This window comes from Perognathus longimembris, chromosome 2 (assembly GCF_023159225.1).
Source record: "Perognathus longimembris pacificus isolate PPM17 chromosome 2, ASM2315922v1, whole genome shotgun sequence".
Taxonomy (NCBI): Eukaryota; Metazoa; Chordata; class Mammalia; order Rodentia; family Heteromyidae; genus Perognathus; species Perognathus longimembris.
In genome coordinates this window covers 154,558,440-154,585,512 of record NC_063162.1, presented here as the reverse complement: position 1 = coordinate 154,585,512, position 27,073 = coordinate 154,558,440, and the positions used below count along the sequence as shown (strand labels likewise).

General features: G+C 39.8%; 1 protein-coding gene, 1 long non-coding RNA gene and 1 pseudogene across 7 annotated transcripts in view; 2 read left to right on the top strand and 1 right to left on the bottom strand.

The window, feature by feature from the left end:
• The window catches only part of Dync2i1 (dynein 2 intermediate chain 1), a 79,599-nt gene that overhangs the window by 19,580 nt on the left and 32,946 nt on the right, over nt 1–27,073 (bottom strand). For 5 of the 6 annotated variants that reach the window (XM_048340550.1, XM_048340551.1, XM_048340552.1 and 2 more), the window contains 7 exons: nt 22,626–22,703; nt 21,298–21,517; nt 15,400–15,502; nt 11,541–11,670; nt 6,725–6,836; nt 5,775–5,863; nt 2,497–2,626 (listed from right to left, as the gene is read on the bottom strand). In XM_048340550.1, the coding sequence (XP_048196507.1) occupies nt 2,497–2,626; nt 5,775–5,863; nt 6,725–6,836; nt 11,541–11,670; nt 15,400–15,502; nt 21,298–21,517; nt 22,626–22,703 (862 nt within the window). Of the gene's footprint in view, nt 1–2,496; nt 2,627–5,774; nt 5,864–6,724; nt 6,837–11,540; nt 11,671–15,399; nt 15,503–21,297; nt 21,518–22,625; nt 22,704–24,816; nt 24,937–27,073 lie in introns of all 6 variants that reach the window. The other variant, XM_048340548.1, reaches the window with a different exon arrangement.
• On the top strand, nt 1,126–26,932 carry LOC125347363. Its single transcript, XR_007210155.1, has 2 exons — nt 1,126–1,159; nt 26,747–26,932. It is a non-coding gene; the product is annotated as an uncharacterized LOC125347363 (long non-coding RNA).
• On the top strand, nt 22,514–22,710 carry LOC125347496 (annotated as a pseudogene).

Genomic DNA, 27,073 nt, shown 5'->3' with positions numbered 1-27,073 from the left:
GCTATCTTCCTTTTTTTTTTTTTTTGCCAGTCTGGGCGCTTGAACTCAGGGCCTGGGCGCTGTCCCTGAGCTTCTTCTGCTCAAGGTTAGTGCTGTGCCAAAACACTACTTCCAGCTTTTTCTGAGTAGTTTATTGGTATTAGGAGTCTCACGAATTTTCTTGCCCGGGCTGGCTTTGAACCATGATCATCAGATCTCAGCCTCCTGAGTAGGTAGGATTACAGGCGTGAGCCACTGTGGTGCCCAGCTTGTCTTCACTTTTCTCCCTAGAACTTACTCCTTACTAAGATATCATATCTTTGGCATGTGTAGTCTGCCTGTGGTCCATTTGACCCATCAAAATATAAGTTTCATAAAGACATGATTCCTGTCTGCTCAATTTACTGCTGGATCTCTGCCCCCACTAAAATCACTGAATAAATGCATAAGGTACACATTCCAACAGGAGTGATAAGATTCTATGTAGGCTGATGTACCACTATATCTGACCACAGATTTGACACACCAGTGAATTGAAATTTTAAGTTCACAAAAGTGGAATGACCTACCCAAATAAGAAAAATAATTAAGAACTTTACTTTCACATGTGAAAAATGCTTTAAGACCAAATGTACATTAGTGTTAATGAAAGATTCTGCATATGTGTAATGGATGTTTTTATATATCTGTGGTCACTGTTCTAAATTGCTCCTGGAGAACAAACATCTTTTTCTTTGCTTCTTTGTGCACTGGAGTGTGGGGATATGGATGTCATTGTTTCCAGTGCTATAGGTTCAATGATTTACTGGTTTCCTAAAGGATGATGCTTTTGAAATAAACAAAACACCATTTTTGGTTTTTGGGTGGTTAATTGGAGATAAGTATCTCACGGATGTTCCTGCCCAGCCCAGCCTGGCAGGAAATGCAACCCTCAGATCTCCGCTTCCTGAGTAGCTAGGATTACGGGTATATCTACCAGAACCCAGAGAATGAGAACATTTTTTAAAAGAACAGTGTGTGCCATCTTGGTTAATGTTAAAAAGGATAGAAGAATGTATGTGAATCAAGTTCTAAATAGAAGGCAGGAGAAGGAAATGTCTAGCATAAGTAGCAAGAGTCAGGTTTCAGAATGACATTACCCCATTCGTAAGGAAATGGAAAGACTTAGAAAAAAAGTGAAGTGAGCCAGACATAAAGAAACACAGACTCTATGGTTTCCCTCATTGATAATAATTAACACATGTCTAGGAGCTGGGAATATGGCCTAGTGGCAAGAGTACTTGTCTCATATACAGGAAGCCCTGGGTTCAATTCCTCAGCACCACATATATAGAAAAGGCCAGAGGTGGCGCTGTGGCTCAAGTGGTAGAATGCTAGCCTTGAGCAAAAAGAAGCCAGGGACAGTGCTCAGGCCTTGAGTCCAAGTCCCAGGACTGGCCAAAACAAACAAACAACAAAAAACAACAACAAAAAAAAAACCACATGTGATCACAATAGCTCAATAGCTATGTACATATGAACACATAAGATGATGCTAAGCAAGATGAACTCCAAGTTATGGAAACAAGTGGTTTATCATTGTTGCTGTTATTTTCAATGTACTATGTGAAATTATGCCTTTTTCTTTTATTTTTCTTCACTATGATTTTATCCTTGATGTCACTGTAACTGATTTTGATACCCTGGGTATTGTATATATGCTTATTGGAACTAGGGAAGGGAAGGGAAGGGAAGGAAAGGGGAACATCAAAATGGAGAGACAAAGGATAAAAGGTGAACCAATACAACAGCAATACTTACAAGACAAAGGCTGTAAACCAACTGTACAACTGGGGGGGGGGGGGATTGAGGAGGAGGGCAGGTGGGAAAAAAATGAAGGAGGAGGTAACAAGTTTGATAAGAAATGTACTCATAAACAAACAAACAAACAAAAGAAATGTACTCACTGCCTTACGTATAAAACTGTAACACTTCTGTATACCACTTTGAAAATAAATCAATTAAAAAAAATAAAAAGAGTCAGGTTTTGCCCATGACTGGAGCACAGTTACACCCTAATCTCTTGAAGAAAATTCCACTGCTTTTTTTACCACTTCAATCTTACCTCTTCTTTCTTACTTCTTCAGTCACAGCTTCACATAAACTAGGGCCACACTGCCACAAGGCACATCACTGGCCACATTTTAAAAGGCAAAGCTACTAAATAAAGAAATTTGCAACTTATATTCCAAATGAAGTTTAAACTGATTTTAATAAATATATAAAATTATATACTGTGTTTGATACCATATACTTCATTTGCTTAGCCTGTTTTGTTCTATAACCATATTAATTTAAAAACATTAAATGTCTACAATAAAGCTAGTCATTCATTTTGCCACTCTGCAGAACATGAGTCTATTTCTGCTTTATATACAATAAACTTCATTACTTTAAAATGAAATGTAATATTAAAGATGATTTCCACTCCATGTTTAGCCGTTTGATTTAAGACCTCATTAAGGAAAGGCTTCTTACTTTGAAGGAATGACAGGTCAGTGTTCAGCTGACAGGAACTGTCACTAACATGTAGGGAATTATCTTCAACTGTGAGCTGCCAGCTGGGTTTGGCTGCCAAACGGTCCTCTTCAAGCAAAACAGCAACCACCTTTGAGAAACAAGTTGAGTTGTTTTTTTTTAATAATACATTTGTGTTTTCCAAAAAAATTCCTTTGCATGATATCAATTTCTACATATAAATGCTTGGCCCCTCCACACAATAACAACAACAACAAAAAAAACCCTTATTCTCTGATTGTTTTTTTTCAGCATAATAATGGAAACTACAAAAGGTAACTTAAAATAAATGCCAGTGTTGACCTTTATTTCAACTTCTATGTGGTTTTTTTTTCACTAAATACACTGCTAAAAAAAGAAAAAACTCAAGTGTAACAAATGGACTGCATATCCAACCAATAAAAAATAAATCAGGCAACCACCACCTCTTTCTGGTATTCTGAGTCAGTATTAAGTCAGGACAAGTGATCTAACAAAGTTGCCTTTAGGAACTGAAGGGGAAGAGAAAGAATTGAGACTGACAGGAAAGATGTGAGGAAGTGGACAATGCTTAGTGAGATCCAACAGGATTAGTTCAAGGCTAACAGGGAAGGCCTAGGAAGAATGGCAAGGACTACTGTGAAGAAGGTGGAAATAGTCAGAAGAACAGGATTTAGTGTGAGAAAGATGGGAAATATTTCATAAGAACTGACAGGATCTGTATGAGGAGATAAGTAATTGTTTGCAAACTTAACAGACTTGTTATGAGGAAGAAAAATGTTTAGTGAAGACTTACAATACAAGGTTAATGTACAAAAGTCAGGAATGTTTACTGAAAACTAACGGGATTGGTGTAAGGAAAAAGAAAGTGGTAATGGAAAATTGACAGGGCTGGTTTCAGGGAGTGGGAATTTTCATAAGAACTAACAAAACTGATGTGGTAAAGAGGAAATAGTGAAGAGAAGCAGTTTAGGAAAAACTAACAGGATGAGTGTGAGTTAATAAAGAATCTTTAGTGAGAATAGGATGGTTTTGAGTGAACAAGGAGTGTTAAGTGAGAGCAGCACTGGTGTGAGTGAACAAGGGGTGTTTAGTGAAGGCAGCACTGGTGTGAGTGAACAAGGGGTGTTTAGTGAGGCCAGCACTAGTGTGAGTGAACAGGGGTATTTAGTGAGAGCTGACAGTAGAGTGCTAGCCTTGGGCAAAAAGAAGCCAGGGACAGTGCTCAGATCCTGTGTCCAAGCCCTAGGGCTGGAAAAAAAAAACACCTGGTAGATTCAGGGGAGAACTCAAACTGTAATTTCTTAGAAAGGCTAAATCAATGTTCAACAAAATAAACACCAGGAAACAGGTATTTGAAAAGGGTAGGATAATGTTGAGAGGATATCCTACAAAATTTAAAAATGTGAAGGAAGGGGTCAGGGATAAATGACAATGCTGAAAGTAGTGGTACTGATCAAGACCCATCATATTCATAAACTTCTTTGTTGAATGGCAATGCTTTGTACAACTACTTAAATCAAAATATTAAAAAATATTTTCTAGGGGCTGGGGATATGGCCTAGTGGCAAGAGTGCTTGCCTTGTATACATGAGGCCCTGGGTTCTATTCCCCAGCACCACATATACAGAAAACGGCCAGAAGTGGCGCTGTGGCTCAAGTGGCAGAGTGCTAGCCTTGAGCAAGAAGAAGCCAGGGACAGTGCTCAGGCCCTGAGTCCAAGTCCAGGACTGGCAAAAAAAAAAAATAAAAAATGATATATATATTTTTTTTTCTACAGTAAAACTGTGAAGTTGTTTTACAAAATGTATCCAAGTTTATGATGTTTATGAATTTACAAACCAATACTTTGCCTTTTTTTAAAATTCAGAATAAGTGTAAAAATTAAATGTAGAACTTTTTAACAAGAAAATATTAAATCATAGACTGTGTAATGTCATAATTCTCTAACTTCCACAAGTTTGGTGATTTAGAAAAAAATATAAAATATATTTTCAATATATTTTAAAGAATTCAAAAAAGGATAAATATGTAGTATTGATAGAGTGTGCGAACACGCCCCACACTGACCCTCTCCTGTCTTCATGCATTTCCTTTCCATCCCGTAAGTCCTTCATTACATCACAGTGATTCCTCACCTACTTCAGGAGCAGCAGTGTTACATTGTTGTCCCTCGCTGTGTTGCGGGTCACTTACTGTTGCTGCGTAATTTCTACCAATCATGGGGGTCACTGGGATGTAGTCCACAATAGGTGAGGGATCAATATTTACTTATTTTTCAAAAAACCACGATGCAGCGAACCCACAATGAGTGAGCCACGATGTAGTGAGGGACAACTGTGTACCCACATGCTATCTCTTCTTCATTTCCCAGTTTATACTAAAACATCTAATCATAAAAAGTCATACCAGTTTAATGAAGGTTTTAAGCAGCAGATGACCAAGAGTAACTAACAGGTATTTATAACGAACCCTGATGAAACAGCTTAAGCTAAATCAACATGTGAATAATGTCATGCCATTTATTTGTGCTCTATTTTAAGTGCTGAGCGTATATGACAATTTTTTGAGACTGGGGGTATACTCAAGTGGTAGAGTGCCCACATGACCCAACCATATGACCCATAACAAAAAAACAAAAAAGAAACTGTGAGACAACTAAGGATTTTTGAACCTTGACTTTACATTTTAAAACATTAAAAATTGTTACTAATAATTCTTTTAGAGACCCCTTTCTTTCACAAGTTGGCACTACAATATATGGAGAAGTTATTATTGATATTGGTTAACTACTTGAATATGTAGATCACCACTCATGGAATCATCAGATGAAACAAGTGTCCCATGAGGTAGTGACTACTGAAGGACATGGGCCTCATATATTTATCCTTTTATCTTTGTATGTATTTTTAAATCTCTATAATCAATTTTTTAAATCATGAGCAAAATCAAATACCTTAGATTTATGCCTGCTGTGCCAACTCAGTATGTTTGGCTTAAGTTATTTTAAAGTTCTTTTCAAATGTAAGAAATTAGTATTACCTAGTCCTAACGCATAGATAGTACATATTTACCTAGTGTTACTTTGTATACCAGGGCTCAATTAATGTACCAATAATTTGTAAGAAGATACATGAAAATAACTGATTCTGATTTTTATCTAAGCTATAAAAGTGTCTAAAGTTTTAGTAGCTCCTAAGATTCTATACAGAATGAATCTTAAGCACTTATACACAGGATAATCATACAACACAATATACCTGACACGCTGCCCGGAGAAAACTGGATAATCTTGGAGTATCAATCTTTAGTACAGCTGCTGCATCAGAGATATCTCTGTCCCTACTACCTAAAAATATAGGTTAAATTAAATCAGTAAAGCTGACTTTCAAATATCCATGTCATACATATATTAGAGTTCAAATAGGTGTTATAAATATTAAGAACCCTAAGAGAAAATGTCAGAATACTTTGCATTATATTCTCTAGATCTCTTAATGATTGCCCCCCAAAATGCATATTGTTTTATATAAATCTGTCCTCTAAATCTTATATAAAAGCTTTAAGGAAGGCAGTCAAAGGAATCAATTTATTATGTAAGTGTAACACTTATGTATTCAGATTAAGCATCCCTCATATGAAGATCTGAATTGTCTTCATCATTCCAGGTAAGGAATGCTCAGCTTGCATTACTGACTTACAGTGAGGAAAGGGCATAACATAAATCACCACATACAGACAATTCCCCAAGGGGGAAAAAAAATCAGCCTGCAAAGTATTTAACATTATATAGGTACTTGGCAGAACCATGGGATCTCTAGGCTATACTGATGAGATATACTGGCAAACTGTACTTAAGAAATAAGAATTCTACTCTGATGAGGACAGACTGTCTCCCCATCTCCTAGCACTGTGTGTTTCACAAGTGTCCAGCGTGAGGTGTCTGCTTGCAGTGTAGAATTTTTCCCTCTGTATTTACAAATCCTAACCAGGGCAGGTTTAATCTTTCCTGTACTTCAGCAGCTGTAATCTTTGTCAGCATAAGCCAATTCATTTCCATAAAGGAACATGGGGTTATTTCCACAGTCTTATACCAACAACCAAACCAAAGACAAACACATAAGAATGTACAACACCCTCTAAAAAAAAAAAGAATGAACAAGAAACAAAGCAACTACTATTAAAAAGCAGAGGAACATAGCAGTGTTACCTCCTGAGACAAGGGCACTTTCTCCTGGGTGTTGGGTCCACACTTCCCTGGTCTCTATGTCTTCAGTCTGCACGTCTCTTTCAACATTATCATCATTATACTGAACATATGCCTTAAAAACAAAGATATGTTGGCATTAACATTTGGTCTGAATTCCAGAACCACTGACATTACTGAAAAAAAAATAATTACAACATTTTTAAAAGTTAAAGTCTTTCCATTTCCTTACAAATGGGGCAATGTCATTCTTTCTAATAGAAGCACAGAATTCCATTGTGTATGTATACCATCATTTCTTGATCCATTCATCTACTGAGAGGTATCTGGATTGGTTCCATATTTTAGCTATGGAAAATAATGCTGCAATGAATATGGCTGTGCTGATAGCTTTAGGATGGCCTTGTTTGTGATCCTTTGGGTAAATGCCCCAAAGTGGGGTTACTGGGCCTTTTGGGGAACCTCCATATTGCTTTCCAGAGTAGCTGAACAAGTTTACACTCCCACCCATAGTGTAGTAGTGTTCCCTTTTGGCTACATCCCCACCAGCATCGGTTGTTGTTAGTTTTCTTGATAATGGCCATTCTTTTTTTTTTTTTTTGGCCAGTCCTGGGCCTTGGACTCAGGGCCTGAGCACTGTCCCTGGCTTCTTCCCGCTCAAGGCTAGCACTCTGCCACTTGAGCCACAGCGCCGCTTCTGGCCGTTTTCTGTATATGTGGTGCTGGGGAATCGAACCTAGGGCCTCGTGTATCCGAGGCAGGCACTCTTGCCACTAGGCTATATCCCCAGCCCATTATAATGGCCATTCTTATTGGGGTGAGGTGGAATCTCAGTGTTGTTTTGATTTGCATTTCTTTTATGGTCAGAGATGTTGAGCACTAAATGAAGTGAGCCAAGCCCAAAGAAACATAGACTGTATGGTTTCCTTCATTGGTAATAATGAGTATATGTCTAGGATAGTCCTAGCAGATGGTCACACAGCTCAATAACTATGTACGTAAGATCCCATAAGATGATGCTAAGCGAAATTAACTCCAAGATAATGAAACAAGTGTTTTATCATTGTTGTTATTTTAAATGTACTACATGAAATTATTTCTTTGCTCTTGCGTTTTTCTTCTCTATGGTTTAGCCCCTCTTGTCTCTATATTTGATTTTGGCACCCTGGGTGTTATAATATGTTTATCTGAATTAGGGAAGGGAAGGGGATCATCAAAGTGGTGAGACAAAGGACAAAGGGAGAACCAATGCAACAGTGATACAAGACAGTATGTTGCAGACTAACTGTATACAACTTGGGGGGAGGGATTGAGAAGAAGAGAAGGTGGGAGAAAAATGAGGAAGGAGGTAACAAGTTTGACAGGAAATGTACTCACCACCTTATGTATGTAACTGTAACCCCCCTGTACATCACCTTGACAATAAAAATTAAATTGAAAAATGCTGAAAAAAAAAGTAAACAAAGTTTGGAAGTTTCAAGCCTAACAGTATTTTCACTTGTGTTGCGACTAAATATCTTTTCCAAGCACCAGTGGCTCACACCAGGCTCCTCTGGATGAATGGGAAAATGAGCTGGGGACAAAGACAGCCCAAGTATTCAATGTACATATGTGGTACCATATGTGTGTATGCATATATATGTGACTATATATAGTCAAAATACTCATTGCACACATATGACCACATATGTGGGAATCATTAACCAGAATACTCACCGCACATGTGATGGATACCATGTGTACACACATGTAATGGCATGTGTACATCTGTGATAGCATGTGAGGACTCTGTGCACATATGTGAAGGCAAATGTATGCAAGTGTGATGCATACATGGGGGTCATCGACCAGAGTACTCAGTGCACACATGATAGCATATGTGTACATGTATGATAGCAAATGTGGGGGTCATTGAACAGAGTACTCAGTGCATGCATGTGATATCATGTGTACATGTATAATGGCATATGTGTGGGGGGGTCATCAACCAGATCAACCAGAATACTCCATGCACACATGATAGCGTATGTATGATGGCATGCATTGGAGTCATCAACCAGAGTGCTCAGTGCACACATGTGATAGAATATATGTACATGTCTGATGGCATAGGTGGGGGGGGTCATTGACCATAGTACTTAGTGCATGCATGTGATAACATGTGTACATGTATGATGGCATATGTGGGGTTATTGACCAGAGTACTCAGTGGACACATGTGATAACATATGTGTACCTGTATGTATGTGGGAATACTTGACCAGAGTACTCACCACACACATGTGATAGCATGTATGTACACATCCAATAGCATATGTGTACATGTGTGATAGCAGCCATAGGAATCATCAACCAGAGTACTCAGTGCATGCATATGATAGCATATTTGTACATGTGCATATGTGGGAAACAACCAGAACACAGTGCACCTTTGTGATAACATATGTGGGAAACATAAAATGAATCTGAGGGAAAAAGGCAAATGGGATGGGGAAGAATGACAGAACAGGTGACTGAGCAAGACATATTAAATCATAACCCCTTGGCCTAACTTTTGAAGTTTGTAAAAAATGTAAGTATGAAAAATAAATAAATAACAACAAAAATCCTAGCTACTCAGGAGGCTGAAGCCTGTAGGATTTCAATTTAAAGCCTAAATAGGCAGAAAAATTCTCAAGACTTCATCTTCAATTAACCAGCAAAATGCTCAAGTAGAGGTGTGGCTCAACTGGTAAAGTACCAGCCATGGCAAGTAAGTTGAGCAAAAAAGCACAAGACAGTTAAAAGCCCTACTACCAGCACAATCAATCCATCAACCAAACAAACAATAAATAAAATATTATGGCATAAATATAAGGATCCTATAGATTATTTGTGGCTCAAACATTAAATAAATTAGATCTAAGTTCAAAAGTGTTTTCAAAGCTGAGAATGTGGCTTAGTAGCATAGTGCTTGCACAGCATGAATGAAGCCCTGGGTTCGATTCCTCAGTACCATATAAACAGAAAAAGCCAGAAGTGGCACTGTGGCTCAAGTGTAGCCTTGAGCCAAAGAAGCTCAGAGCTAGTGCCCAGGCCCTGAGTTCAAGCCTCAGTACTGACAAAAAAAAAAGTGTTTTAAAAAAATAACAGTAAGGAGCTAGGAATATGGCCTAGTAGCAAGAGTGCTTGCCTCATATACATGAAGCCCTGGGTTCAATTCCCCAACACCACATATATAGAAAACGGCCAGAAGTGGCGCTGTGGCTCAAGTGGCAGAGTGCTAACCTTGAGCAAAGAGAAGCCAGGGAGAGTGCTCAGGCCCTGAGTCCCAGCCCAGGAATGGCAAAAAACAACAACAAAAAACACCCACAGTAAATAATTTAGTTTAATTTGAAAAGACTATATATAGCTGACATGTAAACTATATATGCTGCTTTGTCAGAACATACCAACTTTGCAAAACTATAATTTTTGCATTTTAGAACGTCGGTGCATCAATTAAGATGCTTTGTATCTCAAACTGACATGGTCAATTGAACCCCTTTGTATAAGTACTTAAGGGTAATAAAAAATAAAGACTAATAATAGAAAGAAGCTATTAGTATACTCAGTAGGCTGAGATCTGAGGAACACTGTTTGAAGACAGCCCAGACAGGCATGTCTTTGAGACTCTATCTCCAATTAACCACCAAAAAGCCAGAAGTGGAGCTAGAGTTCAAATAGTAGCACACTAGATATGAGCAAATAAGCTAAGGGGCAGGGCCTAGATCCTGAGTTCAAGCCTCAGTACAAGCACACACACATAAAAGTACTACTTCAGTAAAGATGATTTTGCCACTATTAGCCTTAGGATGAAGAAAACAGAGAAGCTAATCTACTCAAGGTTACAGCAAATCAGATGCAAAACAAGAAACTGTCAAGTCTTCTGCTTCAGCAACCTTTCTCCTATCAAAAAGTATTGCTCAGAGAGTATACCAAACAGGTTATATGAATATTGTTGATATGAGCCAGGAATATATAAGAAAAATGGCAAGTATAATATCTGACTTCACAAACTTTATATTACAAAATTAGACTATTTCCTAAGTAAGACTAAAAAAACACTACTGGAAAGAAGAAAATGGATTTCAGTAACTCTGGAAAAGGAAAAGGAAATAAAGTCCAGCGTAAGTTACACTGGCAGCATTTATGTAGAAAACAGGCCGACTTGGCGGCGGGGAGGAACATTATAAGTAAGATAGCAGAGCAGCCTGGCATGCAGACAAGAGTAAAAGGCCTTGGAGATGATTGGATATTAAAGTGGATCCAGATCAGGGAAAGCACAGTATTATGTACTTTAAGATCACTGCATTGTAAGACTTGTCTATGGACAACTATGGTTGTATGTACTCACCTAGAACCCAAGACCAAAACAAAACATGGCATTCTATTTCACTTTAAACAAATCATTTGTAGGATGTGATACTGTACTAAAGGCTAGAAATGTCCCTGCATCCATGCCTTTGTTATTTCCTGCTCCTCAAGCTTCAGGACATCTGGAGACTTCATACTCATACCATCTCTCTAGTTAATGAATGCCATATGATGAAAGGTACCCTTTCTCCTTCAAACTGCACCTTCCACACCCCACCCTGTCAAACGGTACCGTCCACACCCCACCTGGTCAAATGGCACCCTCCAAACCCCACACCATCAAACTGTACCCCCCACACCCCACCTCATCAAACTGCACCCTTTGCATACCACCCCAAAATTCTAACATTTTTGACACACGAAGGCAGTACAAAAGTACACTTCACTTGCATTCTGTCACTTAGTCAACACATATTGTACTAACCTGCTTGGTATTTTTTTTCCCAAAGTTTCTGATATACATATCATATTCATTTACTGGAGGCAAATCCAAGAGGGAGAAAGTGAATGAAAAATCTAAGTCAATAAGCCGGAGTAGTTTTGTACTTCTTGTCCTTTAAGATAAATTGGAAAGAAAGTTACATTGAATAATGTACACAAGGAAGTACAGGGGATACAGAAGGAAGGAAGCTTAGCATTTAATGTAGGTAATTGGCAAGGACTTACCTTTCATTTCAGTATGAGCCTGTAGTATTTAATTATTTAAAATGAAAAGTAGGAGCTGTACAGTGACTATGTAAGGGACAGATGTGCACTGACAGGTGATGTGGTTTTTGTGCTCAATACAGGGCATCTGAGCCTAACACAACATTAAGTGTGATGGGCTGAAGATGTGGCTCAGTGGCAGAGCACAAGGCAAAATTCACCTCTCAGCAGCACACAAAAAAGTACGGAAATCTTTCTTCTTTTGATTTCTCCTTTGACTCACGGTTTACTAAAAAGTAGAATGTTTAATTTTGTAACTTCAGGGATTTTCTAATTTTCTTTTATTAATGTCTAGCTAAATTCCATTATGGCCAGACAATATACTCTATCATTTCAATCCCAAGTTCACAACATACAATCTTTTTGATAATTCTATATACATTTGGAAAAAAACATGAATATTGCAGTTGATGACTATAATTTTTTCTGAATGACATGTATAATTTTTTTAAGTTTTTATTATAAAACTGATGTACAGAGAGGTTACAGTTTCATACGTTAAGCATTGGATACATTTCTTGTACTGTTTGTTACCTTGTCCCTCATACCCCCCTCCCCCTCCCCCTTTCCCCCCCTGAGGTGTTCAGTTCACTTACACCAAACAGTTTTGCAAGTATTGCTTTTGTTGTTGTTTCTCTTATTTTACCCTTTGTCTCTCAATTTTGGTATTCCCTTTGGATTTCCTAATTCTAATACCAGTACACACTGTTTCCCATACACTCAGATAAGATTACAGAGATAGTGTAGATACAATCACAAGAAGGTGATACAAGAACATCATCAATAGTAGAAACTACAGATACACATGGGATGTTGAAAGTAGTTACAACTCTGATATAACAATCATTTCCATAAAATGGAGTTCATTTCACTTAGCATCATCTTATGTGATCATAAGGGTATATAGCTATTGGGCTCTTGTGATCCTCTGCTGTGACTTGCATAAACCTGTGCTAATTATTCCCAATAAGGGAGACCATAGAGTCCATGTTTCTTTGGGTCTGGCTCACTTCACTTAGTATAATTTTTTCCAAGTCCTTCCATTTCCTTACAAATGGGGCAATTTCATTCTTTCTGATAGAGGCATAAAATTCCATTGTGTATATGTACCACATTTTCCTGATCCATTCGTCTATGGAGGGCATCTGGGTTGGTTCCAGAGCTTAATGGATGGTGCTGGTACTGCCTGGAACACCAGATGCAGTCAAAACTGTGGAGTAAAGCCTCAGTTTTGTAGGTTTCAGAAAGAAATGAAGACTTTAATTGGGGAATGGACTAGAGCCAATTGACATTATATTGTCACAAAGAATTTGTCTACATTTTATCCATACCCTGAGACTCTGTGGAAGGCTGAATTTCAAAGTAATGAAGTAATGAAGCTAGCAGAGAATTGCAAGGCAACCCAGAATCCAGCTGTGGCATGTTTATTGCTGGCTGCTTTTCACCAAGTTGACAATAAGAACTGTAAGCAAAAAGTAGGGCAGAAAGATTCAGATTGGCAGTTTCCCCAGAAAAGAAGCATATGTAAAGTTGGAACAAGGAAAGCATGGCTTAAAAAGATTAAAGACATTAAAAAGAAGCCAAGTGCTGAATCAATAGGAAAGACACCTCAAGGATCTTTCCTTTAGCAAGATCCCATTGATTGCAAGTAAGGTATAATTAAGGTTTTAACTCATATGAAACACCATCCAATTTCCTTCCTTCTACCTCCCCCCTCCCCCTTGTTTTTTTGCCAGTCCAGGCACTTGAACTCAGGGCTTCATGCTCTTAGTGGTTTTTCTTCTTTTCAAGGCTGATACAAAGCTGGTTAATTGGAGATAAGAATCTCATGGACTTTCCTGCCTGGGCTAGCTTTGAGCCATGATACTTGGATTTCAGTCTCATGAGTAGCTAGGATTATAGGCATGAGCAATCAGCATCTGATTTGAAACATGTTTCTTGAAGAAGAGAACACTGAGGTTCACACAGTGGACAGGGCTATCTATCAAAGTATGTCTCACATTCATCCACCCAGGTACGCAGAAGATGCTAAAGCCATGGCCCAAGTGGGCCAGGCTACTGCTCAAGCTGGTGGCAGACCTTGGTACCATCTATGTGATACAAGTTTTTCAGGCAAACTACAAATACAAGAGTTAGGTCATGGAAGCTAGGCAACATGTGACAAGAGTCTGTTCCCCTTGGGCTGTCCTTAGGAGGGTACCATGTGAAGCTGTGAGGATGAAACCTAAGAAGCAATGGAGTCCTAGGGTGTGGGGATGTAGAAGAGGGTTAGGAGAGGCCAGGAACATAGAATGTCTGCTAAGGAAAGCTACAGGTAGCCAGTGGGCTGCTGGAAAGGCCACAGGATGCTCACACCATGCTACTGTATGATCCAGATGATGGAGGGTCTCATCTTTTCCCTACTGGATTTTGGTCTTGCTTTGGTCTCATTTCTCTTTTCTATGCCCCTGTTCCACACTTTTGGAATGGGATTGCTTACTCTGAGCCATTACATGCTATAAATATATAACTACAATTTAACAGGTGTCAACTTGAACTTTGGCACAATGTTGCAACTATCAAAACCTTAGGAATCCTTGAAGAAGGACTGAGTGACTTTTTGTGGTGCATTGGATATGGGCTTATTGGGGTCACAAGTGGGATGTTATGATTTAAGGAATGGTGACCACCAACTACACTGGATTATCAAGTACCTAACAGATCAGCAAAGCACACCTCTAGGTGCATCTCTGAGGGCTTCTTCAGAGAGGATTAACTAAGCAGTGAAGATTCATTCTACATATGGGTGGCATGTCCCATAGATTGGGGGTCCAAGATGCTTTTAAAGCTCATTCTGTTTTCTGATGATGTGAGCTATTCTTCCCCACTATCACCTCCCCATCACAATGACCCAAGACCTCTGAAATTGTGAACCAAAGAAAGTCTTTCCTCACTTAAATTATTTTGTACAGCTACTTTAACACAGCAACAATAACTCTAACACGGTCATTCAACAGATGCTGATTTGGAACCTTTCTCCTTATCTGCAGAACAGGACTATGTGAGGATCCTAGGACACCACATGGAAAGAGCAGTGCCTGGTAACACAAAATAAAAGTAACATGTAGCATTAGTGCTCTTAGTCATTGCCTGTCTTCACCTCAGATCTTCACCTGAAAAAGAAGTCATGGTGGCAATATAATGTGAGCAACACAATGTGAGCTACAATCACACCAGTTACTGGGTTTCTGGCCACAATTTGTAAACGTCTGACTGCAATCCAGGCTCAGCCAAAACTGGCCATGGATGCCCAAGGATGACTCCTCAACAGTACTATGCATTTACCACAGATATTAGATGGCAAGCACCAAGTACTCAGAAGCTAGTATCTGCAATGTAAGCACAATGTCTGAACACATAGAGAACTTTCATGCAAATAAAAATATACCTAAACCATCAACAGTGAAAACACAATGCATAGGTCTATTATGAAAAGCAGGTTGAAGAAAAGGATTACCTGAGGCTGATCCTTAGTAATACCCCCCCTCCACATATACAATCATAACAACCAACTTAGGCAAAGTTCCCAATATACTTACTTTTGTTTAAGGGCCTGACTCCGACTCTTTTGACGGTGTGAGGCTGTTGCAAAATCCACAAAAATTCCACAAACAGGAGTTCTGGAAGGGGAATTGTTTGCATCTGTACAGAGAAAAAAAAGCTATTTTGTGACAATGAAATATTTCTTCTAATCTAATAAAAGCTAAAATCAAGATTAAAACAATTAGAAGCACAGATAACACTCATACTCATGTCCGTTTTTCCCCTGACAACAATAATAAATAACAATAAATGGCCCCTGTATTTGAAAGTTCTGCTTCTGCTGACTTTATCTAAAATGTCCAAACAACAAGGCAAGTTTTTCTGATCATCTATTATATGTGACAAACACACTACTAAGAATTTTAGAACCTAGAGAAGGGAAAGAAAAACAGGGCGTAAGATATCACAAGAAATATACACACTCCCCTACTATGTAACTGTACCCTTTTTGCACAACACCTTGTCAAAAAAATTTCTGTTCAATAAATAAATAAATTAAATTAAAAAAAAGAATTTTAGAAATATTTAAGGATATAGGATGCAGTCTTCAGCCCTTACCTCACACAACTTGGGTAACTTGGGGGAGGAACCCACTAAAAATAGAAAGATTACTTGGTAGTCACCCTTTAACAGTGGTTTCTCTTTCTGAGATTTCAGCTGCCTGCAGACAATTAGTATGAAAATATTAAGTGGAAACTTCCAAGAATATTAGGTTTCAGTTGTATGCTGTTTTGAGAAGTGTGGTAACATCTCCCATGTCCTTTCTAAGAAAAACATCTCTCTGTCCAGCATACTCATCCTTTATTTGCTACCCACCCTTAGTCACTCACTAGATATCTGTTATCAAGTAAGTGTCTTGATATCACAGTGCTGCCAAAGAAAAGCCATAAAGTGTTTTTAAGTGCAAAGGTTAAATTTTCAATGTTAGGGAAATTTAAAAACCACATGTTAAGGTTGTCACGATGTATGGTAGAACAAATCTTCTAGCTACAACATTGTGAAGGAACATTAAAATTCATGCTACCTTTGCTGTTGCACCCCAAGCTGCCAGTTACAGGCAGTAAATGATGGGGGCTGGCTAAGACAGACAGGCATTAAATTGGTAAGCAGAAGACATGAGCAGAAAATGGGTTCAGTAATTTGCTGCACCACAAAGCATTGAGCTGATGAACATTTCAGCAAGGGGTTCCCTGACATGCGGGGTGCCAAGCCACTGCAAGTCAGAGACAGCCACACAGCCTCAGGGATAGGCTTCGACTGAAAGTGTAAACATTGCCATGAGGCTGTCTGCAGAAGCAGCAGCTGCTGCAGCAGAAGCCACTGATGAAGCTACCTGAGGAGAAAGGATACCATCAACAGCACTGGACCCAGGCTCCTGGAGGACGTCTAATGCAAAAGGCACTCCTAACAGTAAAAAGGAGGCTCTGTGGGGATCTTGGAAGGGTAGAGTAACACACCATACAGCAGTCCTGGATCACGTGATGAGCCAAGATGTTATGTAGAGCAAAGAACCACATGCTCACAGAAACTAGTCACCTGTGTTCTGGCAACACACTCAGGAGGTGTGGGTGACAGCCACCTGCCTGACGTGCTTGTTCCACTGATCTGTCATCTCAGAAGTGAAGAAATACTTGGAAGAGGAAATGTGGGCACTAAACTGTCCTTAATCTGTTTTCTATGAAAATGAAAATGTCAGGGTTGTGTTGATCTCCACATAGGACCTCACTGCTTCATCCCTTCACTGGCATTCCTCCAGTGTGTCAAGGCCACATACACCTGCCCAGCAGTGATCACATCCAACTGGCAGTTGATATGGATAACAAGCTATTTTGTTTTTACAATGAGACATCTCAGCCCTAAGCCTACTCCACATGGTGCTGGGGAATCATTCCAGGCTGCTTCAAGGGATGATTACATCAGACACTGGGAAGGGTTTATGGAGAGAAGCCAGAGATAGGTTGTAAAAACTTCCTCAGACCCACCATGAGTCAGGAAATTAGCCAGCAAGACAAAGTGGTGGAAGAGGTCCTGTCACCAAGTGATGAAGTGGAAGAAAATAGAGAGGGCTACCCAGAAGAATTAATGAAAGAGAAGTTGGAACAATTTGCCAAGTCACCTACAGGGGAGATAAAGGAGAAATGAAGCTAAAGGAGTGTGGATGTTACCAAAATTGGCATTACACACTGCACAGAAATGAAAGGACAAGGCTGTGGAATGGAATCCTCATGTACAATGCAGCACTAAAATCACTTCATCATCACCTCTGCAGCAACACTTTAATAATGAGTTAAAAAAGTAAGAGATCACAACTTCCAATTATAGTCTTCTTCCAAAAAGACTGCAAAAAGTCTCTACATGAAGCTGAAGGCCATCAACACTAAAGGCTCCTGATATGGACTTTGTCACAGATCCATGTGCAGAGTTCCTCAAGGCAGGTGGCCACCCTCTGGTGTATCATGAGGTGGACAGCAGCAGAACATTAAGTCAGAGTGCATGTCACTCACCTCACTTCATTCATCAGGCAAATTTTACTACAGCGGATTGCTGCAATTGATCTGTTTTATTACTAGTTTTTGCTATTCTCTCTCTGTGCTATATGGACATACAGGAGAAAACATAGTACACAGGAGGTTTGGTGCTACCACAGGCATCCTGTGCATGGGGGGTCCTGGAAAACATGTCCCTACAAATGAGAAGAGACTATTGTATTCCACAGTCAGGGAAATGGGACATAAAGAACAAATAGCTAAAATATAAGTATAAATTAATACTGAATTGCTGACTTAACCTATCAAAGAGCACAAAGATGAACGCAAGCCTGAGCTATACCAGAAAATTTAGTAAAACTTCCAAAGAGGTGATTAACTAATTACAGGGTTGACAGGAAAGAATCATGTTGTGATAAACAACTCAATTTTCCACTCCTTGTGGAATGACCTCCTCCCCTAAGGAGTCCTGTAGTTTCCTGTTTGTGCATGTCCACATATTTATTTGCTCATATATTTATTTCAATTGTAGAAATCTGTCTTTTCATTCCTTTTGGACATGTGTGTTTGAATTTATGAATAGCAGAATTAACAGCTCTACCATCTTATAGTTTTATAGAACTTTCAGAGCTCTTTTCCATACATTATCTCATCTGATACTACAACAAAGGCCAATGGTGTGAACAGCATGGTTCAGGAGGCCACCGTGGGTGTGAGTCAGAAGGCCCAGTCTGAGGCTGAGCACTACACAGGACTTGCTCTGTGGCATGAGTAGTTATTTCAACTCCGCACTTTCAAGTTCTCAGTGTCAGAACTTCTACAGACAGGAGGAACTCCTGTTCATAAACACTTAAATTCTGGACTGGGAATATGGCTTAGCTGTAGAGTGCTTGCCTTGCATGCATGAAGCCCTGGGTTCAATTCCTCAGCACCACATAAACCAGAAGGTGGCACTGTGGCTCAAGTGGTAGAGTGTTAGCTTTGAGCAAAAAGAAGCCAGGGACAGTACTCAGTCCCTGAGTCCAAGCTCCAAGACTGGCAAAAAACAACAATTAAAGCCCACACTTACATTCTGGCATACTGATGCTGACAGCAAAGTACCTCACAGACTTCAGAGACTCACTGTCCCAGCTTTAAAGTGAGAAAACGGACACCATCTTTAAGACACAAATACAGATACTCCTGGGGCAGAGAAGACACCTCTGTATCAGGGGCCAGCACTCACCAGTTACTTATCACTGTGCAACAGCTAACCCTGTAACCCCTCTATTATAAGGCTCACAGCTCAAGACCACCATGTAAAACTTCTTGAGACTCCATCTCAACAAATAAGCTAGTGTGGTGGTTCACAGCTGTAATCTTACCTACAAAGGAGATATAGGTAGGATCATGGCCAGAGCCAGCCCTGGGCAAAAAAGCAAACAAGATCCCATCTGAAAATCTAAAGTAAAAGAGGGCTGGAGACATGGTTCAAGTGCTAGAGTACTTGTCTAGCAAGTACAGGGCCCTGAGTTCAAATTCCAATGCTGAAAAGAAAAAAAAATTACTTAGCTAGTTGTTTATTTCTCTGAGAAAGGACAGGACATGATGTTTATAAGCCTCGGATGTGGCACAAAAAAATAAACACTTTGAAACTAGCCACAGATGGCAGTAACTTAATAGCAGTCACAGCCAATACTGCTTTGAACTTGGTGTGTATATGGCAGACCTTTAAGCACTATATTTATATATATATATTATATAACATACATATATATAAGATTATTTATAGTTAATAACAACTCAAAGGTTCTACCCTTTGGTTGAATTAATGATCGTATAGAGTTTCAGTAACTGCTCCAGGCCATAGCTAGCAAGTGTCAGAGCCAGGATTTGGAAACCCAGAATGAACATGATGAAGCACTACTCTCGGCTGTTTCCTACAGCACAAATCACAGCTTCAGTTCTCTATGCTGATCTTTCTGGTCACCCACACTAGCTCAACACTGAGGAGACTTACAGCGAATAATTCATACTTTATACCGATGGTTGCAAATACTAATTTTGTAAACCAGGCTAATAAGGATATATAAGTATAAATGTAGGAAATGAATACCAAAAATTGGTTATTCTTAGATCTGCTAAGACCGGGAACTCTAAGAAAGGAGTTTTGCCCTCTCTTTAGAAAGTCACAGCAGGTGAGTGGAGTGCTGGTGAGCCCCTGCCCGTGGTGGTGTAGTCAGGATGCATGGCTGCCCACAGCAGAACTGTGGGGTCGAGCCTGGAGCTCAGACCATCAACACAGCCAAAATGAGGTGGCTCTTACCTCTTCTAGTGCTATCACCCATAGCCTCAAAGTAGTTCTAACTATATGTTTATAGAATATCCACCCAACCTCTGAGGCAGGCAACAAATTATTAGTAATGATTACTCTTTCAGACTTTCATTTTTGTATTATACTAAACACTAATTATAATTAAATGAATTCATTACTGAGTATAAGATCATTTAAAGGAGTCTATTATTCACAATAATATTTTAATACTGTTCTGTCTACTCTTTAGGGCAAATTTTATCAAGTATCACAGTTTTCCCTTTAAATGACTTAAAAATATTTATTCTTGGGCTGGGGATATAGCCTAGTGGCAAGAGTGCCTGCCTCGGATACACGAGGCCCTAGGTTCGATTCCCCAGCACCACATATACAGAAAACGGCCAGAAGCGGCACTGTGGCTCAAGTGGCAGAGTGCTAGCCTTGAGCGGGAAGAAGCCAGGGACAGTGCTCAGGCCCTGAGTCCACGGCCCAGGACTGGCCAAAAAAAAAAAATAATAAAAAATATTTATTCTTACTCTCATACGTAATTTATTCTGCCTAGATGCCAAGAATGTGGGGGAAGCACAGTCCTAATTTGTAAGGGATCCCTGACCAAAGGCTCTTGGTCTTATACTTCCTGACAGGCTGTATGGGTGGCGTTTCTCTGAGCCCCTATAGTGCTGGCCCATTTCATAGGGTTTAGGGAGCCTCCTGCCAACAACCATGACTGCACCTTTGTGGAAATTCAAGACACTACCATAAACAAGGTCTGGGGTTCACAGACCCTGTAGGAGGTTGCAGAGCAGGAAACTGGGCACAGCCTCACACTCAGGGTGGTGACTGATAGCTCATAGCCACCTCTTACTTCAGTGCTGGGCAGAAGGTAGCTAACAGCCCCTTTTTACAAAGTGACCCTTAGTAGGCAAAATTCCTCCCCACGAATGGCTTGCAGGAATTACAGACATGGGGCCTAGTGTTTCCATGATGTATATATAATGTTCTCAGTTTCCTACCCACCTGGGTAGGACTCAAGCTACTATGCACACAGCTCATCAGCTACTATGCACATGGCTCATCAGCTCTTGGATACCAGTGATTATCACTGTCTCACACACCTGCCTGGAATTGCTTTTCACACTCCACCCGACTTTGCTTTGGGAAACGTTTTGAAGATAGCTCGCCAATCCTTTCATTTTCTGCATTGATGGCTTTTTGAATTTCTTGTATTTCCCTTTTCTGGGCTAGAGGAAGTTCTTCACTTTTTTCTTGTGAGTCAGGATCATAATTGCTCTCATCATCATCTCCATCACAAACTTCAAAGTCATCCTCATAATCCTACAAACAACAATAATGATTTGGGCAATCCTTAAGACAAATGCATTAAGTAATACTCCAACAGAACAAAACATTACACTGTGAAATCTGAAATTGGCAAATTCCTCCTTACAGCCAAGGAAGTTCACTGATTTTAATGTTGTTAAATTATAAATCTGGGGCTGGGAATATGGCCTAGTGGCAAGAGTGCTTGCCTCATATACATAAAGCCCTGGGTTCGAGTCCCCAGTACCACATATATAGAAAATGGCCAGAAGTGGTACTGTGGCTCAAGTGGTAGAGTGCTAGCCTTGAGCAAAAAGAAGCCAGGGACAGTGCTCAGGCCCTGAGTCCAAGGCCCAGGACTGGCAGAATAAATAAAAAAATAAAATAAATTATAAATCTGTGAATATCACTGTATTTGTCTCTCTAAAATGAAACACATAATACAAAGCCAGGTATACTAAGAGCTCTTAATGTGTGAACATTTATGCTAAAAGTATTATGCTAAAAGTGTATATCTGTTTATGGTTACATAAATATACATATACATACATATAAACATACATATACATGTGTACTTGATTTCCAAACTCTTAAAATAAGTTAAATTGTAAAATCATTTAATTGCATCATCTTGGTTAGCTTTAATAGAAATAGAGCAAGCTGGGCTGGGGATATAGCCTAGTGGCAAGAGTGCCTGCCTCGGATACACGAGGCCCTAGGTTCGATTCCCCAGCACCACATATACAGAAAACGGCCAGAAGCGGCGCTGTGGCTCAAGTGGCAGAGTGCTAGCCTTGAGTGGGAAGAAGCCAGGGACAGTGCTCAGGCCCTGAGTCCAAGGCCCAGGACTGGCCAAAAAAAAAAAAAAAAAAAAAAAAAAGAAATAGAGCAAGCTTTTTATAGAAAACTAGACCTCAATCAAACCTTATCCAATATAAAGTATTAAGTATAATAAACAAAAAATGGTTATTAAGTTACCATATATAAGCTGATTTTTAAGGATTACTGTCAAGCTTTGCACAGTGCAAGTATTGTAGCCAATGAGGTTTATCCGAGGCGCGATTATTGCTAATTGAAAAAAAGGATTACTGTCTAGCTGAGAAAAAACTTTTTTTATACATACTTCAAAATCATCTTCAAAATTGGCTGAAATTTCATCAGGTCCAGCATTCTGTAAATCATTGGCCTCCTTTCCAATTTCCTGGAGGCATAAATTAAACAGGAAATAGAAAATTCAGTCATAAACTTAGGTATTTCTTAGAAAATATGTATGTTTTCAAATATTCATTTGAAATTACTAATTTTAAAATATATTTATAAAAGTAACATCTTTGTAATACTATAACATTTCAAAATACTAGAATTGAAAGTTTCACCATAAACCAATGATAAATAATTGAGAATTTAACCTGATTTAAGCAATATACCATGAATACATGCATCAAACATATGGTATCACATTAATGTATACAAGTTTTATGCTTCTAAGTATCAGTTTAAGAAATAAATTTAAGGGCTAGGGGCATAGCTGAAGTGGTATAGTGCTTGCCAAGCAAGCATAATGCTCTGAGTTCAAATCCCAGTACCTCCAATAAAAAATTTTTTTCATTATCAAAAAAAATTCAACATGGGTGCTGGTGGCTCATGCCTGTAATCCTAGCAACTGAGGAGACTGAGATCTGAGGATCATGGTTTGAAGCCAAACTGGGCAGAAAAGTCTGTGAGACTCTTATCTCCAGCAAACTACTCAGAAAAAGTTGGAGTGGTGTTGTGGCTCAAGTGGTAGAGTGCTAACCTTGAGCAAAAGTTCAGGGACAGCACCCAGGACCTGAGATCAAGTCCCAGGACCTGCGCACATGCACTCACACACGCACATGCACACATGCACACACATACACACACACACACACACAAATTCAAGAATATAAATGTAGAAGAGGAGGAGGAAAAATGAGGGGCAAAATACCCTGTTAACTTACATATATAACAGAAATGATTATAAACATATCGTTTGGGAAAAATCTCTTCAATTCCAATGGCAAAAACCCTCTAATGCACAAGTAAACTGTAATGTGCAGTATTAGTTTATCACCATGAACTTGCTCCTCACTGTGTGATACACGCCACCTGTACCATCAACAACGAACAGAAAACAGTACACAGCACTGTCCAGGTTCTGCCTGAATTGCCACAGATTCCATGTGTTACCACCTGAGAGGCCCACAAAGCAGGGACAAGAATAGGTGGCACAGACAGACTCTGGTGCGGCACCCAGTACTTGAGTGTGCCAGGCCAGTAACTGCACCACTCCATCAGAAGTGAAACAGGAGTATTCTAAGTCCTATAGTGATGAGCTCAGTTGGGTCCTGGAGGTGTGGGGTAGCTATACAGAATGTCCACAGGGTCTTGTCCTGGGCTTCAAGGGGTAGTAAGAATTTCCTAGGAAAATAGAGTAGCCACAGTTTTTAGGATTCCAGGAAAACAGGAAAGCAGAATGCAACAGATGATTCTGAAACTATTTTGTCAAGCACGGGAGCACACACCTGTAACCCAAATATTCAGGAGGTAGAAGTAAGAGGATCATGAATCCCAAGGCCAGCCCAGACCTACATTGAAATACAAAACAAAAGGGCTGGCGGTATAGCTCAGTGATAGAGTACTTGCCTAGTATGTATGAGCCTCTGGGTTCAAATGTCAAGTATCACACACACACAAAATTCCTCCAAAAGTTGTTCTTCCTCTTAACTGCACTTGCCCTATCCACATGTTTGCTGGGAATCTTGCTCTACATATCCTATGATCACAAACATGCCAGGATCCTCCAGAACTCCTTCTTGCCCATCCCTGCATGGCCAATCTCCCTATGCCCAAGTTCCCTTCATCCTACCACTCTCAGTGTGGCACTATGGTACCTACTGCATGCCTCTTCACTCTCAGTGTGGCACTATGGTACCTACTGCATGCCTCTTCACTCTCAGTGTGGAACTATGGTACCTACTGCATACCTCTTCATTTTCAGTGTGGAACTATGGTACCTACTGCATGCCTCATCTCTTCACTCTCAGTGTGGAACTATGGTCCCTCTGAATGCCTCTTCATTCTCAGCGTGGAACCATGTTACCTACTGCATGCCTCTTCACTTCAGTGTAGCACTATGGTACCTCCTGCATCCCTCTTCATTCTCAGTGTGGCTACCACAGCATACCTCTTGATTCTGAGTGTGGCACTATGGACCACTGCATGCCTCTTCATTCTCAGAGTGGCACTATGGTACCTACTGCACGCCTCTTGATTCACATGGAGTTCAGAGGTACCTTTCTAGGAAAGCAACTCGGCCAAACCACATCCATGTTCAGAATCCAGACAGCTGCCCACCAGCTGCAGACGACACTTGGAACATCTCCCTCTTCAGTCAGAGGAACTGCAGCTTCATCCTAGAGGTGGGGGAGCCTGTGATGGAGTCACTGTACTGCCTGAAGGCAAGAAAAGACATGAGGTGCAAAGGGGGAAGGACTGAAAACCACAGAGATGATGGAGAGGCCACTACAAGAGTCCAGGAGAATGATGGTGACTGAGACTTAAGGGAAAGAAGAAAAATGATCCCAACTGAGCAGATATATTTGTCATCTAAAAGTAGACAGAGTAGAGAGAACAAATTCAAGGCAGGTGGGAAAGAGACAAGCCAGTGTGGATTGGAAGCAGTTGTGTCAAGATCAGAGGAGGATTTAGTATAAGATGGAAGCACAGACTTAGGACTCAGGAATGAGGGCTGGGAATGTGGCCTACTGGCAAGAGTGCTTGCCTCATATACATGAAGCCCTGGGCTTGATTCCTCAGCACCAATATATAGAAAAGGCCAGAAGAGGCGCTGTGGCTCAAGTGGCAAGACTGGCCAAAAAAAAAAAAGAACGCAGGAATGAGATCAGTGAAGTGCCCACTTTACACTATTTTTACCTCCAGCAAAATGATATGCAATAAATAATGTCATAAAATGTATCCATCATGCTACACACAGAGTCTTATTGTACCACCTATCCATACCTGTAAGACCCAAGTATTAGTCAGGATACCTCATTGCCTCTAACCGGGTAGATTATTCGTTTTTTGTTTTTGAAAATACCAATAAACCTATAAACCCCTTGCTCAGCTAACTAGGGAAAAAACAAAGAGCCCAAATGATTAGAACCAGAAATAATAGAAAAGACAACCCTACAGATCCCCTGGACACCTAAAAGATATCTAAGGAATATCATAAATAATTTTGTGCCCATAAATTTGATAACCTAGCTAATGTCTAGAAAGACATAGCTGCCAAAACTCACAGCAAAGGAAAGAGACAATATGTATAGGTCTATATATCTCACAAAGAAATTGACTCAACTGTTAAAAACCTCCTGAAAACAAAAAACAAAACAAAACAAAATGAAAAATAACCCAGCGTAGGTAGTGCTAGAAGGCATTCACAATGGTAACTTCTGCCCAGCATTTAAGGAAGAGATGACACAGCTTTCTGCAACTGCATTGGAGGACAGGAGCAAAGGGAGCACTTTTTAAGCTTACTCAGTAAGGCCAACACCACCCTAGCCACAAACACAGATATTATGAGAACAGAAAACCACAGACCAGCATGTCTTATAAATGTACACCTGTAATCCTAGCTACTCAGGAGATCTGAGGATCGTGGTACAAAGGCAGCCCGGGCAGGAAGTCCCCATGAGACTCATCTCCAATTAACCACCAGAAAACCTGAAGTGGAGCTGGGGGTCAAAGTGGTAGAGCGCTAGCCTTAAGCAAAAGAGCTCAGTGCCTAAGTCCTGAGTTCAAGCTCCATGATTAACCCCTGGCCACAAAAAAAAAAAAAAAAAAAAAAAAATCCTCAACAAACTTGTACTGAGTCAAACTCAACCGAGTATAAAAAGAATGATATATTCTCATCAGTGTCCATTCCAACTATAGGGCCCTTTCTATTGTATTTTTCCCATTTTCTACTCATTCTGTACCCTCCTCCCAGCTTCTTTCAGATGTGCACATGTATGCACCTTATGTGACATAAAGGGTATATACAGTCCTTTAAATTCTCTAAGACTAATTACAAAGAAGTCCTTTGCTTCCTTATCTTTGGAGTTCTTTACAGCCTTGATATTAATTTATGTACATATGAATTAGTGTTTGTGTTTTACTTTTTGATGCCTTTCTTCCAAGACTGACCTTTTTTGGTCTCCCTGTGAATTAGATTACACTAAGCAAAGGAAAAGAAATGTATATGTATATATCACCCAATCTGGAAGGAATTGTTTTACGGTTAATAATCATAGAGGTCCTAAGCACTGTAGACTAGATTGACAATGTACATCAAGGGGAAGATTTTTTTTTTGAAAAAAAAAGAAGAAAGCAATGGGGGTGGGTTGAGAGGTTAGGGGAAAGGAAGGAAGGAGAAAAATAAGGAAGGTGGTAACAAGTATGACAAAAAATGTATATGTATTCACTACCTTAAGTATGTAACTATAACACCCCTGTACATCATGTTGAAAAAAGAATTATATGCCTATACCAGCTGCAATTTATACTAGA